At 55.6% G+C, this 17,514-nt stretch overlaps 4 protein-coding genes across 4 annotated transcripts; 1 reads left to right on the top strand and 3 right to left on the bottom strand.

The window, feature by feature from the left end:
- Positions 1-3,445: 3,445 nt before the first annotated feature.
- On the bottom strand, positions 3,446-4,138 carry GGS23DRAFT_568771 (uncharacterized protein). Its single transcript, XM_051516417.1, has one exon. It carries the CDS (start codon positions 3,744-3,746, stop codon positions 3,534-3,536), a length of 213 nt encoding a protein of 70 aa, XP_051371926.1. The 5' UTR covers positions 3,747-4,138; the 3' UTR covers positions 3,446-3,533.
- A 2,588-nt stretch (positions 4,139-6,726) lies between these two features.
- On the top strand, positions 6,727-10,469 carry GGS23DRAFT_605251 (ras GEF; the record flags this gene model as incomplete). Its single annotated transcript, XM_051519722.1, has 5 exons — positions 6,727-7,380; positions 7,443-9,761; positions 9,827-10,043; positions 10,113-10,383; positions 10,442-10,469. The coding sequence occupies 5 exons, from the start codon at positions 6,727-6,729 to the stop codon at positions 10,467-10,469; spliced, it is 3,489 nt and encodes a 1,162-aa protein (XP_051371927.1).
- A 3,657-nt stretch (positions 10,470-14,126) lies between these two features.
- GGS23DRAFT_59301 (uncharacterized protein) lies at positions 14,127-15,428 on the bottom strand. Its single transcript, XM_051517975.1, has one exon. The coding sequence runs from the start codon at positions 14,874-14,876 to the stop codon at positions 14,211-14,213; it is 666 nt and encodes a 221-aa protein (XP_051371928.1). The 5' UTR covers positions 14,877-15,428; the 3' UTR covers positions 14,127-14,210.
- GGS23DRAFT_609755 (uncharacterized protein) lies at positions 15,022-16,114 on the bottom strand (the record flags this gene model as incomplete). The annotated part of the gene is made up of 3 exons (XM_051520287.1): positions 15,022-15,359; positions 15,435-15,905; positions 15,979-16,114. The coding sequence occupies 3 exons, from the start codon at positions 16,112-16,114 to the stop codon at positions 15,211-15,213; spliced, it is 756 nt and encodes a 251-aa protein (XP_051371929.1). The 3' UTR covers positions 15,022-15,210.
- Positions 16,115-17,514: the final 1,400 nt, after the last annotated feature.

Genomic DNA, 17,514 nt, shown 5'->3' on the forward strand with positions numbered 1-17,514 from the left:
GATGACCCGCATGAGCGCCGATACGATGCATTAAGAGGTTCCTATCTCCTGCCTACCTCCTACCTCCTACCTACCTACCTAGATGTATGCACGCACTTCTCTCCGCACATACTACACACGTACGTGCGTACATATACTCGTCAGGCATCTCAACCACCAGGATGATAACGGATGATGCCATGCGGCAGGATGAATCACAAACTACGGAGTTGACGCGATTATAGAACCTGTAAGGCGTGGAATTGTGCGTGCGTGTTTGGACGAGTCACAGGTCTGATGCGTTGGGCTGGTAAGTGGAGCGTGTTCTGTAGGGAGCGTTACCCACCGCTACCGTGTGTCTTGTCTGTCCGTCTGGCGAGCTCGGTAGCGGTATGTATACTATACCTATATGTACGTCGCACAGAAGGGAATATGTGTAGCCCGTGTACCTAATGCGTGTGGATGCTTAGGTATACATACACAGATGCACGTACAAGTACAACTCGAGGGTCTCGTCGGGTTATACCTGATGTGTCAATGTCCAGATCGGCTAGAACTCGATGCGGGATTAGTGCATAACCCACCTACGCGTGGCCGGTTCTGAATGCGTATAGGCGCGTATACATGATAGCTGAGCGATGTGGTTTGCAATGAGCAAATGCAGCCGGAACTCCCTCAGACCGAAGAGCACAGCGTAGGGCTAGGCGCCTAACAGGTATACACGTAACGTAAGTATATGTATGCGTAGTATGTAGAGGTAAGTCGGCATGCGGGCTGTTCTTCTCTTTATTACTATCAGACATGTCCCCAGTCGAAGCATACAGACCAGATAAGGCCTCGGGCGGTCCCAACCTCTAAGTGATGCAGAAATAAGAATAGCGAAAACATGGTAGAGCGAGGTTCTGGGGTCCGCGGGACGCTTCCGGGAGGGTCCCTACATCGTGCTCCCACGTCGTGCTGCTACATCGGTCTTGACCATCAAGCCCAATTCGGTCTAACGTCCTACAATTGTCATTTTTGCCAATCAATAAGGCCACATCGGGGTGTTTGAGTGCCCACTTGACGCGATTCTTAGGCGAAGCCATCTCCATCTCCTCGCAACGCCCTCAGCCTGGGTACAAACATACACACACGTAGAGGTGTCGAGGGAACACAGATGTAGATGATGCCCGAGGTATTGCACGTAGGTATGTGTGTGTGTGTGTGTGTGGGCGTAGATTGGCTGCTCATAAGCAAGGGGATATGAAAATATTTTCGCGATTAGCGTCCCAATAGCCCGGGGAATCGTGAACATTGACGCGCATTTCGGAGCACAGCCTGACGATAGTCCGTCCCTTGTCTCGTCCGCCATCCGGACCCGTGGAACATCTCCCCTGAAGATCTTCATTCCCAAGAGGCTTCCGTACACCGTACCGTACCTCTCCTCTCATCCGTATATGTACATAGCAGCTATACTCATACATGCATACGTAGGTATTCAGTCGCCATAACATTCTGGGTGGTGGGGAGGGAGAGGGTTTCAAAATCAGAACTCCAGGGAAACTTCAATATCGATCTCATTGACTATCCATCATGTGGCGGCGGCGGTTGTGTAGCTGAAATCTCTACTCGGCTGAGATATTGGTGGAGGGTCTCGAAGAAGAGAAATACTAGAGCAGAATTCAGACCTGTGGATACAAGTATGTATGTGGGTATGCAGAGCAGTTGCCTGCCTATGAGGTAGGTATGTATGAGGATCACGAACATGTACAGACAGAGCGACGAAGAGCAAATTTGACGATAATGTATCTTGCGCAGACTGCATCCAACGCTCCGGCAGCCCCTCTTTTGGTACTCGGTACGGTGCTCGGGGCCGGGCTGTATAATAATAGACAGACTTATCGAGAACCTGACCACAAGCCCACCGGGCACGCGGCCTGCTTCTTGACACCTTGTTTCTCGCCAGATCTGATCCGCCTTGAGATGATGCATCGCCCACGCTGACGGCGGGTGCTGAAGGGTACTCCCGCAGTTCCCGTCATCTTAACCCGGGCCCGTCCTTCCTACCCGGATCCGCTCGCACCTGTCTGTGTACACAACGTGGGCGCGTGGCCGATATCGATACAGGCTATAACCTATGTATGCGCCATATATACGCCATACGCAACGTTATGGGCACATCTATTGCGCTCTGCGGTTGAACTGCATAATACCTAGGCTAATATCGACACGCTCGTCCGGCCGTAGGATCGTGAGGGAGTCCCACGTGGGACACGGAGGTGGCAATTGCAGATAAACAGATATGGATTGTTGATTCGCATCGCCCGATCTTGTTTGCCAACGACCGCAGGATCGAGCAGGATGACATGCCCGAGAGTTGCACGGTGTTCCTATCGACAACGGCGACCGAGTTGGAGGATTTATAAGACGTCCCCACCTGCTGCCGCAGCCAACCAAACCCGCGACCTCGACGACGCCCGACACCGCATCCCATCTAGGAGACGACAAGGGCCCCCGTGCCCAGCTTACTGATTGTCCAGCCACCGTATGGTGAGCGGGTTCGACATCGTTATTGCGTGTATTTAAGAGGGACAGTTATACCAGGGGGTTGGCATCCGCACATTTTGGAAAGCCACCAGGCAGACGATAGAGACACTAACAAGGCCGTAGTGAAGACGGCTAGGCTGCTTCTAGCATACCCGGAGACCCGCGAGATTGATTAGCTCACGGTACACCCTCGTAGGGAGATTAAGATAGGGCATATCGCCGTACCTCCCGTACTTTCGTCTTCCACGGGCCCTGTGGTGTTATCTAGAAGCTTTCCAGCTCGGGTTAGGTTTCCGTCGTCAAGCCATCCTTCGCGTTTCTCGTCCTCTTCTCATCCCCGAGACGCTGTGGGGCCACGAGGATTACTGTACTAGCCGTGCCTCCTCCGTGCCGCTCCTCTGCGCTACCACACCGGTCGACAAGAATATACGCGTAATAACTGCTCTTACTATGGTATGTATGAATCGCCTTGGCCGATTGGACGGGCCCTGCCTGGGGGCGAGGGGTATAACTTCAATGGTACCTACCTGTATGTTACCTACCTAGGTACCCATCGCCGACCTTAGGTAACTACGTGTATGTACGTTAGGAGGTATATCCCCAGGAGGTAAGTGTACACATAAATTCCCTCTCTTTAGGTCAATGTTTGATAGCAGGTAATGTGATAAGATTCGTCGGCATAGCCAGCCTCGACGTCTTCCGTGCACGTTCTAACGATTCCCACGGCCTTACCTGAGGAGCGTCTACGTATCGTAAGTAGCCGTCTATGCCAACGCGCAAAGGCATTGAATGTAACTTACCCAATGTTTCAAAGGTGACGGTTACAGAAAACCTGCCTTTACCTGACCTTTATCATTCCGTGGGTTAGGTACGTTAGATTAGGTACCTATATACCTAGGTAGGTACCTCCCCTGCCTTGTTCATGTGCATTATTCTGCCTGGAGGCTTGTGCACGTCTCCCCCGACCGTTCCATCCGTCGACGTATGCATTACTATGCTATGCACCCAATGTACGCACATAGGCCGGGTTAGGAGGCTGCAATAGGTACACGGATGGGTGGTGGGTACTTGGCCTGACTTGGGCAGATGTCCAATTGCGGATAAATAGGTATACCTAGCCACCGTCCAGCCACCGTGGGTTCACCAAGTAGCACCAGCATTAGGTACCTGGCATAGCACGAGGTGACTGCAGCTTTGCATACCAGTGTAATGCGCGTAAAAGGCGATCGCTTCAAACTCATACATTAGGCGCCTCTGTGCGTCTATGCCTTACTGTTGGCCCTGTATCCCTGAGCGAAAGTCCAAATGGATAGCCGCACAAATCGACTGCGCCGTGGAGGATAACGTAGCATGAACGTACGATCACCTGAGACCTATCTCCTGCCTGCCCGGGCGTGTTACCTCCTAACGTGCGAGTTGGACAATATATAGGGAACTTAGCAATGTTCCATGGTGGTGTGGACTCAGTATTATCCGACCCCTTTTGCCCACTACGACAACTTCCCGCTACACAATCGGCATATGTTGGATGAGCGGTCGGCCAACGTTACATAACTTGAAGGGTGCAAAGCCAGCAGCCCGCTCGTATACATGCATCCTACCTAGCCTTCCGTTCTGTGGGTGGTCTGATACTAAATAGCACTAGGTTAGTTGAATCAGTCTAAGTTCGGGCTTGTGCTGTAACCTGACTCGGTCTGCCTTGAACTGGAGGACGTCTCAGTAGGGTAGGTCGGGTAACCCCTACATATCTGCACAATCGATTGTCTTGGGTTGCCGTTGTACCTCTCTCCTGCTCTTCCCAGAGGACGTCTGGACGGGTGTTGAACCGCATGCCAATCTCGATCCTCAGGTTTGGTATCGCATCTCGCCCAGCACTACCAAGTAACGCTCTGCATGCATGCACATGCGCACGACAAGTACGGCTCCCCTCAGGGCGCTGTGATGATAATACGGGACGTCGTCACCTCCTCACCTGATGGAATCTGGTGGTGGTCGAAGCACTCGTCTTTCCGCATTCTAACGGACCCGGGTACGGTTAGAGCGGGCAGGTCAGGTGCGACCAAATTCTCCATCCCCTGAGGGCATTTGACACGGGAGCTGTGTGAAGCTTCAAAGGGAAAGCCATCGTGTTGGGTGCATCTGAGGGGACGAAGGCGAGCTACCCAAGTAGGAGGTATCTAGGTACCTAGGTAGGTGGGTCGGTAGGCCCCTCTAAACCCAAGTACCTAGGTACATTACTCCCACACCTCCCAAGTGAAAAAAAACCCCCCCCAAGAATCCAAGCAGATACAAATAGAAATTCCATTGTATATCTGCGATCGGACGACGGGTTCTTCCACAAAGGAGCGGCCGTCTGATGAGACGGGAGGGAAAGAGGAGATCGTCTACACGCACTCTAAAGGTTGTTCGGTTTCTATGGAAGTACCCGACTCCAAGGGCCACCATACCCAAGGTACCTCCTAAGGTACCCAAGGGATGTAGAGACCATCGATAGTTCCTATTGCACATACCAAACAGGTACATGCCTTGATAGGGGTTAGGGAACCGAGTACAATTTGATCACCGATACCACCGTATTTGATTCGGCCATACAGAGAAATCACCACCTTGGATTAGGAAGATACTTACGGGCCGGCGGGTTCGAAAGCGATATACTAAGGGGGGATGACACCAAATAAATTGGCCTGTTGGGAACTGCTATAGGTAGAGGTATTCGTAGTAGGCTAGGTGCTCAGCTTTTAGAGGTAGCTCTGCCTGTGCCTACAGCGGAGTAATTGGTGGTGGTAGCGAGAGATGTGCACTACTCCTCCCATTCCCCTCTATATGTAATATCCCCGTCCCCTTTCTCCCCTCGCCCCCGCTTTCTCTCTCTCCCTCTCGTCTCTCTCGCTCTCGTATCACCCTAGACCCAGATCTATCTCAATCTCCACCGCTGGCCAATCTACATGATCGCAGGCCCCGTACCGTAAAACTGCCCGTACCGTAAAAGCTAACTGTACCGCGCCTTACCGTTACCTACCATCATTAGGCACCCTGCCCGTAGTACCGTCGTATCGTATGTACCACACCAACTTCGTGCCATAGCCATACCCTTGGAGGTTACGAAAATAGAGAGAGCGAGAGCGAGAGAAGGGCGAGAGGAAAAAAACACAACCACACATGCAACCCCCCCCCCCGCGCATTAACCAGCACCGCATCTTCGACCCGGCCGCACCAGTATCCAGCATCTCAGGACCACAAGCAGTGCTGGATCCCATAGGCTGCAATCCAACGACAATCGACAGTCCATTGCGGCTACCTGCGTCTATCGCACATACGTATTCTCCTACGCCCATAGACAGGTCGGCCTGGCCTATCCATCTCTTTTCAGCTCAGCCCTCTCTGCCCGGGCGAAGCCCAGGGAGCCCAGAAAACCCCGTCGAAAGCGACCGACTAGCCCTCCCTGGTCAGCGAATTGCACTCCTTACCTCGCCCTCTCTACCCGCCCAGCGAAAATAGTCATCCACCATTCATATCCTCTCCAGCCTCAGCGACGCCGGCAACGAGACCTTTAGCGCTTGCAGCCAGAATCGAAAGTAGGCACACATTCCGGGGGTGCGCCCGGGGGTCCTGAACGAGAGGAGCGAAGAAGCCAAGATCAGGAAAGGACGAGGGAGGAGAACAAGCAGAGAGGGAAATTGGCCCCGGTGGATACTCTTCGTCTGCCCGTACATTCATTCCGTTCATTTCGACTGCAGCTTCTGTGAACACCATTGTTCATGCAACACGCGATCCTTTCCTTCGATTGATGATCTTGACGGCACCATCGGCAGCGGCGGCGACGGCGGCGATATCTATCAACGCCCATCCCTTGCGCTCGTACCTTCGTTACCCCCTTTCTATCGCAGTCTAGTTCCCGGTGGGCTACCCGCCAACGCTAAGGCTGGCGAAGACTCAGTCCTATTTTTCTCCTTTGCTTCTGCTCCCGGTGCGTGTTGGTTAGGATATGACTTGATAGCATCGCCTTTTGCCAATTCGATCTGGTCACCGTTGGCGCATCCGGATATCACGATGCTTATGACACAGTCTCCAGTGTCGGCAATAGTAACCGCTCAGAATTCGCGCAATAGATCGCGGTCGAACACCCTTGACAACAACCCCGATTCTGCTATCGACCTCGGGAACGTGGCGTCGTTGGATCGTTCCGGCGGTGACCGTGACTATAATACTTATACCTTCACCATGAACGGCATACTAGGCACCGCGCCCCCGGGGTCGCTCTATGTCCGAGCACTCTACGACTACGAAGCCGACGATCGAACGAGTCTCAGCTTCCACGAGGGCGACGTGATTCAGGTCATCACTCAGCTGGAAAGCGGATGGTGGGATGGCGTGATCAATGGCGTCCGCGGCTGGTTTCCGAGTAATTACTGCCAAATCATCACGAACCCTGCCGAGATTCCCGAGCAGGTGCAGAACGGCGACGGGGACAACGCGGAAGACGAACTCGAGGACCAAGTCATCTACGAGGAGGAGTTCGAAGACGGGAACGAATCGGACCAGGACGACCTGAACGGATTGCCCCTCGAGGGAGCGAGAGCTTCCCGGAAATCAGGCGCCGACTTCTGGATACCTCAAGCCACCCTCGACGGTAGGCTATACTACTATAATACCATGACTGGAGAGAGCAGCATGGAACTTCCGCTTGAGTCACCGAGCTCCTTTAACGAGAGCGGACCCCGAGACCGGATGAATGTTAACATGCCTGAAAAGACGAGGGTGCCCACCGAGATGATGGCGAGAGGTCTGATGCAAGACGAGGACGAGGACTCCGAAGCCACTTCGGCCTCGGAGCTCGAGGGTGAATTGCTTATGAAGAGCTCCATAAGCTCACTGGTACGTGCCTGCCTCCTGTCTGTCTGCCTGCGTGTTGCCTGCTGACGAGATCTTTTGTCTAGCCCCCGCGTCGTCGTGCGTTCGGCACCGACAGCGTCGGAGTCTCCCCGTCGCCGTCCATGGACTCCATCAACGGCAGCTCCCAGGGATTACGGTCGCGGACCGAAACATTCATCAACACCAACATCCCCTTGTCAGCCGGCCCCGGCTACGGGCCAACTCTGGCATCCGCCACGTCCTTCACCGGAACTGGTTTCAACCTCCCGCAAGCGGCCACGATACCCCGCTCGTTTTTCGACGACGGCACTGCGCCGCCGTTGTCGTGGAATATTCTCGTCGCGAACATGAAGCGCGCCATCGACCGGTACCGGGAGGCGATCACATGCGGCGACCGGTCCGAATACGTCAGCCGTGCGGAGGACATTTCCGACCATTTGCGTCTACTTCTCGCCGCCGGCTCCGGTACTACAGACAACCACTCGGGTCAGCCTTCTATCATCTCCACAAACAAGGCGCTCTACCCTCATTTCCGGGATATGATGTCGAAATTTTCGAAGTTGGTGATTTCGTCGCATATAGCCGCCGCCGACTGGCCCAATGCCGAGTCCGTCCAGAAGTGCATGCAGGAGGCCGATGGCGTGCTGGGGGGCGTGTTCAGCTTTGTCGAGGTTGCGAGGCAGCAAAGGGGCGAGGAGATCCCGCGGCTCTTCCCCGGCTTCGTTATAGGAAGCACAACCGGAGGCAGCTGGCAGAACAATGCGCTGCGCCCCCGCGATCCCATCACGTCGAATTTCTTCGACGACGACGAGGGCTCTACCGAACCAACCGCGATTCTAGATGGGAAGCTTCTTGAGAGGTTGGACGAGTACAAGAGGATGCTAGTCTCTAGCATCAGGGAGCTGGAAAAGACCCTCGTGGTGTCCGATAAGGTCATCTCTCCGTACAAGCACGAGCTCATAGGCAATAACGTGTGCGGTGCCGCCGGCAAGATTTTAGAGACTTTTAGGCCCTGGATTGCGATGATCGAGTCCATCGACCTCTCATCGTTAGGGAACACATTCCAAACTCCTCAACTCGTCGACTTTAGTACTAATAAGCAGAGCTTGTTCGATAACGTATCCGACCTCGTGTTAGGGTGCCAGGCCGTCGCCGGCCCCCTGGCGGACGAGTGGGCCGAGGTGCGCGGTGAGTCGTTAGAAGGCCGGCTCGAATACGTCAGGCAATGCGCGAGAGCCTTGGAAACGAATTCCTCACATATCGGCTTTTCTCTCCAGCTCCTGTCCGAGCAAGTTCATATCGATCTGCAGCAGCATCATGAGACACGTCCTCGCGAAGATAGCATCTTGAGAGACCAGCTTAGGAGGGATACGCTGCCTTACAACTCGATACATACGCGGACCGACTCCCGCAGTCTATTAGAAACCAGATCTCCTCTCATGGGGTCCATGTCCTATGACGGGGAAACGCCACCCAATTTCCACAGAAAGGCAGGCGACTTGTCTAAGGCTGCTAGACTCTTGGGAGAGGGCTCCATCACGCAGGGTGCTATCCAGCAGGCCGAAGAAACGCCTCCGTTCCTGCGGCTCGACCTCGAAAGCGATCTCTCCTGGGATCTTAAGACATCCCCGCCTGCGGTCAAGGGTGGCTCGCTGTTAGCATTAGTTGAGCAACTCACGAGGCACGACAAATCGGACTTCAGCTTTAACAACACATTCCTACTGACATATCGATCTTTCACGACCGCGAGAGAGTTGTTCGAACTGGTCGTTAAACGGTTCAATATCCAGCCGCCAGAAGGGTTGAGTAACGCCGATTACGACATTTGGAGAGACCAGAAGCAGAAACTAATCCGGTTCCGAGTGGTCAACATCATCAAGACCTGGTTTGAGAATTTCTGGATGGAGGAGCCAAACGAGGAGACCAGACAGCTCATCCGCGACGTCTACGCATTCGCTAGAGACACGGTCAAGTCTACAGAGACGCCGGGCGCAAATAACCTCATGGCCGTCCTTGATCAACGTCTCGGCGGCAAGGAAATCTCGTCCAAACGTATGGTCCAGACAGTCTCTAGCAACCTCCCGCCGCCGATCATGCCGAAAAACATGAAGAAGCTCAAGTTCCTCGACATAGACGTGACAGAATTCGCCCGCCAGTTGACGATTATAGAATCGAAGCTCTACGGCAAGATCAAGCCCACCGAATGTCTCAACAAGACATGGCAGAAGAAGGTTGGCGAGAACGAGCCAGAGCCAGCGCCTAACGTAAAAGCGCTTATCCTCCATTCCAATCAGATGACGAACTGGGTTGCCGAGATGATTCTGGCTCAGATGGATGTGAAGAAGCGAGTGATCGTCATCAAGCATTTCGTGTCGGTTGCGGATGTGAGTAGCCAATGCTCTTCGGTCTTGAGCCGGGTGGTAACGTCGACACTGCTAACAGCTATTAGAAATGTCGGGGTCTTAACAACTTCTCTACTCTGACCTCTATCATCTCCGCTCTGGGTACTGCCCCCATCGCTCGTCTGAAACGGACCTGGGATCAAGTCCCTGCCCGGACTCAGACCGTCCTAGAGACGATGCGGCGGTTGATGGCAAGCACAAAGAACTTTGGCGAATACCGAGAAGCTTTGCATGCCGCGAACCCCCCGTGCATTCCGTTCTTTGGTACGTGCCCGACGCCCATGGGCGTGTTCGGATCCCTTTGCGCCTAGTGCTAATCGCTGGCTTCTGCAGGTGTCTATCTTACCGACCTCACGTTCATCGAGGACGGTATTCCCTCGCTTATCAAGAAGACCAACTTGATCAACTTCGCGAAGCGCGCCAAGACGGCCGAAGTAATCCGCGACATTCAGCAATACCAAAATGCTCCGTACTCTCTTCAGCCGGTCCCGGAGCTACAGGATTACATACTAAGCAACATGCAAGCCGCTGGGGATGTGCACGAGATGTACGACAAGAGTCTGGCAGTCGAACCGCGCGAGCGCGAGGACGAGAAGATCGTCAGGTACGTCAGCCTCGCGAGCCATTCGTAGCCCCCACATGATTACTTACCACCGGAATAGGGTTCTGGCTGAGTCCGGCTTCTTGTGAGCCAACTCTGCCGTCACAGCAGATAACTACCCAGCTATCCGCGCGGCCTATCTTGGACAACAATTGGCGAGGCATTACCCACCGAGGCCCTGACACAAACGAACAGTTCTAGAAGAACGTCAACGATGATACCGTAGGGGGGCGATATTCCCGGTACTATCACCCCTAACATGACTATAGAAAGATGATCTTTACAGTTTACTAGGGGCATCTAAAGTCGCGTCGGCGCGAGCAAAACGCCTAGGCTTTGGGGAAATGTAACCCTCGATGAAATTTAGATTCACACAGCTCAAGGCACCAAGGACCTTCCGGCCAGTTGGCAAACAAACGGTTGCGTTGCGGAGTAAAGTATGCGTTGTTTTGGCCTCGCTCGGCCGAAACGCAGACGCGGGATAGAGGCAATGGACATATACCTATAAAAGAGAGGAGAGAAGAAAAAAAAAGGCAACCAGGGCTGGGATTTAGCCGCGTGCCACGCATACGTAGGCGAATCGAGCAAGATGAATTGTTAACGCCGAGTCACAAGAGCCTTAGCGACATTTAAATGGTTGGCCGTCATCGCAAACAGCAACAGCTGGAGGCACATAATTAATGAGAGATGAAAGGGGGGGGGACGGAGGGGAGGTCGAGTAGAGCACCGGCCTGTCTCGGTGCGGAAAAGGATGGAGCGAGCGACTTCGACGGAACGGTCCGAGGCCGTTCACCGCCCTGCCCACATGTGTGCATAGACACCATTCGCTATTCAGCCCAAAGGGGTTTCTTTGTCTCAGTGGAAAATAGTTGTCTAGGAGTTAGGGGAAGATTGGGAACCCCCCTGCCAGCGCGTACGGCTAGTATATAATGCCGGCCGGATCTACCTATCAGCCTGGGCGGAGGTCCTTTTTTGTCACGAGCTATATAGATCGGGGTGATTCTCAAGCGGCATTCGAGAACGGGCTGTGGCTCGCGCATCATCGTGGACTAATTCAACTCTTACGCGTCCTCTCTCTTTCCCCGTGTGTGTGTGAGTGAGTGTGTTGCGTTTCCCGAGATCGAGATTCAGATCGGTATATGGCCACTTCGGTAAACATATGCATGAGATAACTCGTCCTCATAGCTCTCGGCCAAGACAACTCGTGCAGTATACGCCAGCCGCTAAGCGACACAGACGGATGGTCAGGACGCACACCCTACCCATCTACCGGCCGGCCAGCAAGACAGACTAGACTGATCGGATTTGTTCGCCGTTGTCATCGCAGCGGATCGTAGGTACGCGCATCTTGGTCCCGCGTCGCTTCGTGCGATGGCCTCCTTGCAGATCTTCATCCTAGATCCGATCCCAAGCCACGGCCCATTCTCTCCCCTCCCTTCTCTCCCCGGCGGATCGAAACGCAACAAACTTGGGGGGAAAAGGGGGCGGGGCGAGGGGGGGGTGGGGGGGAGGTTTTTGGAGGCCTGCGTCGCAGCACGTCACGCTCCGGCCTGCCTTTGCGCACGGCGCTGGTCGCGCTACGTAAGGCGGTAGCATACAGATAGCGATTCGGGCCGCCGGTGGAGCGGTGGGGGGAGGGCGGATGCCACGTTGTGCGAGGCGCGTCGCAGACGAGTTGTCATGGAATCGGTCTTACGTCCCGGTGTAGGAGAGTGAGGCAAGTACATAAGGTAGGTATGTCTACTTGGGTAGGCAGGTCTATTCGGAGATGTGTAGGCATCGGGGCAGGTATAATTAGATGTATGACATGCACCGTATCCTATAGGCAGGTATCTAGGCGGCGCAATACAGCGCCATACGGGAACAAAATACGGTGGACGACGGCCTCCGTCGCGTCCCGTGTAGCAGAGGGGGAGAGGGGAGGGGGGACAAAACGGCAACGTGCTAGTACCTAGCTTTAGCGATGGGTAACCTACCTCTCTAGGGGGTAATCCAGGGAGGCGAGCAGCACCTAGAGGTACCTAAGGGCACCTAAGGTTAGGTACCTAGGTAGGTAGGTAGGTGGTGTGGCAGGTATCGCGTATCGAGCCTCCGGCGCTGCACGATGGCCGAGCTGAAAAGAGAAGAAAAAGAAGGCGTGTTTGGAGATGGAGATCGGGATCATCTGATACGCTGCGAAGCTCGGGTCATGTAACTCGACAACTTGGCCTCTCTCTCTCCCAGGCTTCATCCTCCCTGCCCCTCCACCAGCCTCCCTTCACACCCTCCGCCATATTTATAGATCCGGACTGTCCTGGGTAGGTAACAAGTCCGCGTCCTTCCTCACCTCCAAAGTGAGCTTTTCATCTACCGTCGAGAGCAAGTCCTAGGATGATCCTATAAGCCACCGACTGACCTGCCCAGCCCTTCCCACCGCTCGGCTGATCTCTCTCCTTCAGTAAACACGACCATGGGAGTGCCCGGGTACATTCTGGCCCCCCCCTCGCCCCGTCCCCCTCTCCCCCTCTCCCTTTCCCCCTTTACACCCCTCTCTCCCTCTCTCGTCGTCACGGAGGTTCTTGTCCTAGCCGCTTTCTTTTTTCTTTCTTTTTTTTTTCTCAGTCGCTAGCCTCGCTCGTGCAAGATGTGCTCGCGTGCCTCATACCCAGCTCCGTCACATGCAAGCCCGCTGCTAATCCCACCGTATTTCTTACCACCCACCACCACCCTTACCCCTCTCTCGCACACACACACACACGCACACACACACGCACGCATATGTAACATACGCATACCCGGTTGCCTGCTACGTATACCTACCTGCACGCACCGTAAGCGCGACGGCCTCGTCCCGGCGGAGGAGATGCGCGAGGCGCAGGAGCCAAGAGGGAGACCGGTAGGAGAAAGCAGGTTGCGATAACGTGGCTGGTCGGGAAACGCGCGGTGCCCGGGAACGGGCGGGATCACCGCATGGAGGGGAGGGGGGGGGCAGCGTAGCGACGGGAGGGTTGCAATGGCCCCTCCAGCCGCCTATCCGTCCGTCCCATCGAATCCGTGTTGGCAGCTTATTCCGACCCGGATGCTCCCGTGCTAGGTATAAGGACACCTACCTAGAGCATCCTAGGTGCCTGTCTAGGATGCTCCCACGCGCCCGCGCCCGCGCCCGCGCCCGTACATCCATACACGACAACATGCCTTGCCAGTCAGGGTAGGCGTGCATACGTTAGGTAGGTAGGTAGGCAGGAAGGCTTATGAATGATATACCTACCTATAGGCATATATACCGCGCGCACGCGTCCATGTCGGCCTGTCGTGCTACTGCCCGCGACGAGAGGGCGCAGGGGGCCGCAGACATACCGACATGTCTGCATGCATTCGCACCGAGAGGCGCAGTGTTGCACGTACGCCTCGCGACCCAATCGACCACCCCCACCCGCACACTAGGGTGCTTACCTACATACCTACACTCACACTCTCACACAGACGCACGACACACACTCTCTCTCCTTTTTCTCTCTCTCACACACACACTCACACCTACACCCTCACTCTCTCTCCCTCAGCACACATCTCCTTTTCCTCTCCCCCCTTCTCCGTCATATGCCCACGCCCGCGCAACGCCCCCATCTTACGGCCGCAACTGGCACGCCTGCTGCCGCACCCGCCGGATAGGCACTTTGTAGGGCGGGGAGGGAAAGGAGAGGCAGAGAGAGGGGGCCTGCATCTTACAGTACCTGATAGGTTAAATATACCGTATTGGCCTATAGGTACGCCTAGCTCGGTATCCCGGGTAGGTAGGTATATATACCGGCCTCCATACGAGGTAGGTACCTACCTACCTACCTACCTACCTACCTACATGCAGCCGCCGCACCGCGTCCAAGTCGTCGCGAGGCAGGGGAGCCGACAGCTCCCAAGCTCGTCGGCGTGCCAGCGCCGGAGCGCATGAACAAGGCAGAGAGGTCCCCCCCCCCCAACAGGCGTGTCGGCTGGGGGGCGCTGGCGCTGCCTGCGTTGCTTGGTGCGGCGGCGGGCCAGCGGCTCCAGAGCCGTGGCGCGAGAGACCCGCCGGGCCGGGCTGGGCTGGACTGGGTGGGTTCGGGAAGCAAGGACGCGAGGACGAGAGGGACGGGCAGAGCAGAGATGCATGAGCCTCGCCGGCCCCCATCCCCTCGCCCCTTTCCCTTTAGACCGCTCGAGGCTAGGCCAGGCTCCCGCAGATGCGCGCGTCTCCGTAGGTATCGAGATACCTCCCCTCCCCTTAGCTGTGAGCTACGAGGGGGGGCGGGGGGCGAGGGGACTGTTGTCTGCTTGTATTCCCGAGCAGAGGACGAGGTTATGCCGTGTCCTGGGTAACCGGACTCTAACATCCCCCCCAAGACATCTGGAGTCTCCGGCTGCTTGCATCTGATATTTCTTCGTCCGCAGGATTCGCGCTTTGTACACGCCGCAGATCGCTGCACGCCTGCACTCCGAGCCACCGCCCCGAGGGTGTGGTGTGGGAAACCCACATACATAGGGCATCATCAGATTCAATTATATGCGGGTATGTCTTAGCTAGGTTGGTATATGTGACTTTCCTGGTGGTACCAAACATAAGGATCACCGAGATGGATACCTATCGGCATGGAAGGCCGGGATAGGAGGAGGAAAAAAAGGAGGAATCGTGTTATTACACGTGCTTATAACAGTACAGTATACCCACACAAAGCCAAGCATAGCCAACCCTCCCGTCCGGTAACCAAGGCACGTGGACGACTAGAGACAGCCCAAGGAAATCGCATCGCGCCCACTTCAACAAAAGCTCACTACCTATAAGTCGGCGCTGCCACCAACGGGACAAGCAGCACGTCAATGGTGATGTAGCTTGTCCTTGATCTTCTGAGCGAGGCTCTTCTTCTCCGTCTTGTTGGCCGCCCCGCCGGTCGACCCGCCTTTAGGACCCCCACTCTGGCCGCCGGCCGCGTTCGCGCTGTGCATACCCATCTCCTCCATAAGGCCTACCGGGACACCACCCTGTTAGCCAGCAACCACGGAAGACTGCGTGAGTATCTGGGCCGAGGATGTGGACTTACGGTCGGCCTCCCGCCCGGCCCCGGGTTTTGTGGCGTCGAAGTCGCCGCCCTCGGCCTGCAGCCCGCTACTCCTAACATACTTCTCTCCGGTCCCCTCAGCGGCGCTCTCACTGTCGGGGCTGGTTTCTTTCCCGGTCTCCTTTACCCCACCACCCTTGCCTTTGGCAGGGTTCTCCTCGCTCTTACTCAGATCGCCGGCATCGCCGCCGTGCTCCCGTGCTAGTTCGTCGAGTGGCTTGGGCCCGGGGCCATCTAGTTTCCGGTCCTCCTCGACGCCGTCCTCGCGCTCATCGGCATCTGCGGACGCAGCCTTCGCATGGGTCTGCGGAGCTTCTGCGTAGCCTTCGTCCTCCTGGGCTTGCGCGCCTTTCCTTGATTTTAAGTTTGAGAAAGAACTTGCTGGCGTCCCTTTAGACGACTTGTAGGGGCCGCTGTTTACTCTAGCCTTCGAGGATTGGGCTTGGGGGCCCTCTGGTTACGTTATATATCAGCCCCTTACGCTACGTCTAATAGGAGAAGAGGATTCGTCATCGGGCAAGGCTACCTATGTTGCCGGCATCGTACGGTTCGCCCTTGGAGGTGTCGCCTGTCTGTCCCGAGACAGGCTCTGAGCCGTGCTGGCTGCTCGTACCCCAGACAGCCTTAGCGGCCGTGTTGGCTATACTGTTTACCGTATCCATCGTGAGGTTGGCCTTTGCGATGACGCCGAGCGGCTGATCTGCTGGTAGCTAAAGAGCAAGGAGGTGTATTCAGAGAATTAGGCAAGCGATGGCGCGGCAAGGAGGTACGATGACAAAGGGTGGTGGTGCCTGGGTCCAGAGAGGAATAAAGTAGGTAAGTTGGTGATCGAACGGCGGGAAGTTTAGGCCGTCGGAAGAGCTGTCTGATAACGGTACGTTTTATACGAAGATGCTTGCAGCCGACATCCATATCAGCAGCAGGACGATATGGGGAAGAGTCGAGTCGAGTCGACCGGCTGGAACGAGCTGTCTCGGATCGGTGACGTCTTCCATACGTGCCGTCACTGCGCCTACCCCTCTTGGCCCCTCTTGCTGTTCCCCCTCGAGTAGACTAGTAACGGGGAAGGGATGGCCAGGGCGGGGATAGGATGGCGCCTGCACAAAGGGGCCCCTTTCACGTCTGCCGGCAAGAGCGGAGGGATAGGCCATGTAGCTTCCAGTTGACGACGTGATACGGGGAGGCAGCTTCTGGGGGAATTGAGGCATTGCGTTGGCCGCCACTGACCTCACACCAGGCCACGTACAGGCTTTCTTTGGCTACCTTAGGTAGGTACCTAGCCTCTAGAGGTACCTAGGTAGGCAGGCAAGGTATCTTAGCAGGCAGGGTACCTGAGCTGCTCTCCGCGTCAGGTAACCTGCCTATATATATCCTGCCAGACGGGCAGTCGACTTGAACATCTGCCAGGTACCTTCTCTGGGTGCCTGGAGTACCTAGGACTGGTGCTACATCTCTCTCACAGTGGCACATAGACAGACACGAAGGCGGGGCTCGACGCTGCCGATGACGTTGGCGGGGGTCAAAGAGAGATATCATGCTGACGTCACGGTACGCACCTGTCGTACGCACCTGCTCACCTATTCGGCGCGTACTTATGCCATACCTCCGACGTGCGCGCAGAGCAGGCAGGCACCTAGGTAGGCAACCGGAGGTCGCCGTTGGTATCAATCAGGAGGCTCGGGGCCGTGAGGGCGTCTTCCGGAGTCGCGTCGACTCGAGAAACATCTCGGACTGCGTAGGCGCAGGTACCTCCGGTCCCTACCCGAGGTTAGATCATCTTTTACGGTCCACCATACCCGTTTTCCATCCCACGCCTACCGGCCCAAACCACAACTCGACAGACCCATCTACCTCTCCAGCCACTAGCCATGCGTCGTCTGGATGCCGGCGGCGGAAACGCTGCTAAGCGGGCTCGCGGAAGAAGGGCGGCAAACGATAGGCATCTTCTCTCTGGTATCGCTTGAGAGGAAATATTCAGCTGCGTTACCTCCTGGATGGTGGCATCGCGACTTCACGCCGATGTACGCGATGCACGGACAAGAGCAAAAAAGATAAATTTAAT

This window comes from Durotheca rogersii (assembly GCF_024521655.1).
Source record: "Durotheca rogersii strain YMJ 92031201 chromosome Unknown GGS23scaffold_10, whole genome shotgun sequence".
NCBI classification, from domain to species: Eukaryota; Fungi; Ascomycota; class Sordariomycetes; order Xylariales; family Xylariaceae; genus Durotheca; species Durotheca rogersii.

Bases quoted from the DNA above. Each gene is read 5' to 3' on its own strand.
- GGS23DRAFT_59301 (XM_051517975.1), bottom strand. From the start codon at position 14,876: ATGTATGTGGGTTTCCCACACCACACCCTCGGGGCGGTGGCTCGGAGT.
- GGS23DRAFT_568771 (XM_051516417.1), bottom strand. From the start codon at position 3,746: ATGAGTTTGAAGCGATCGCCTTTTACGCGCATTACACTGGTATGCAAA.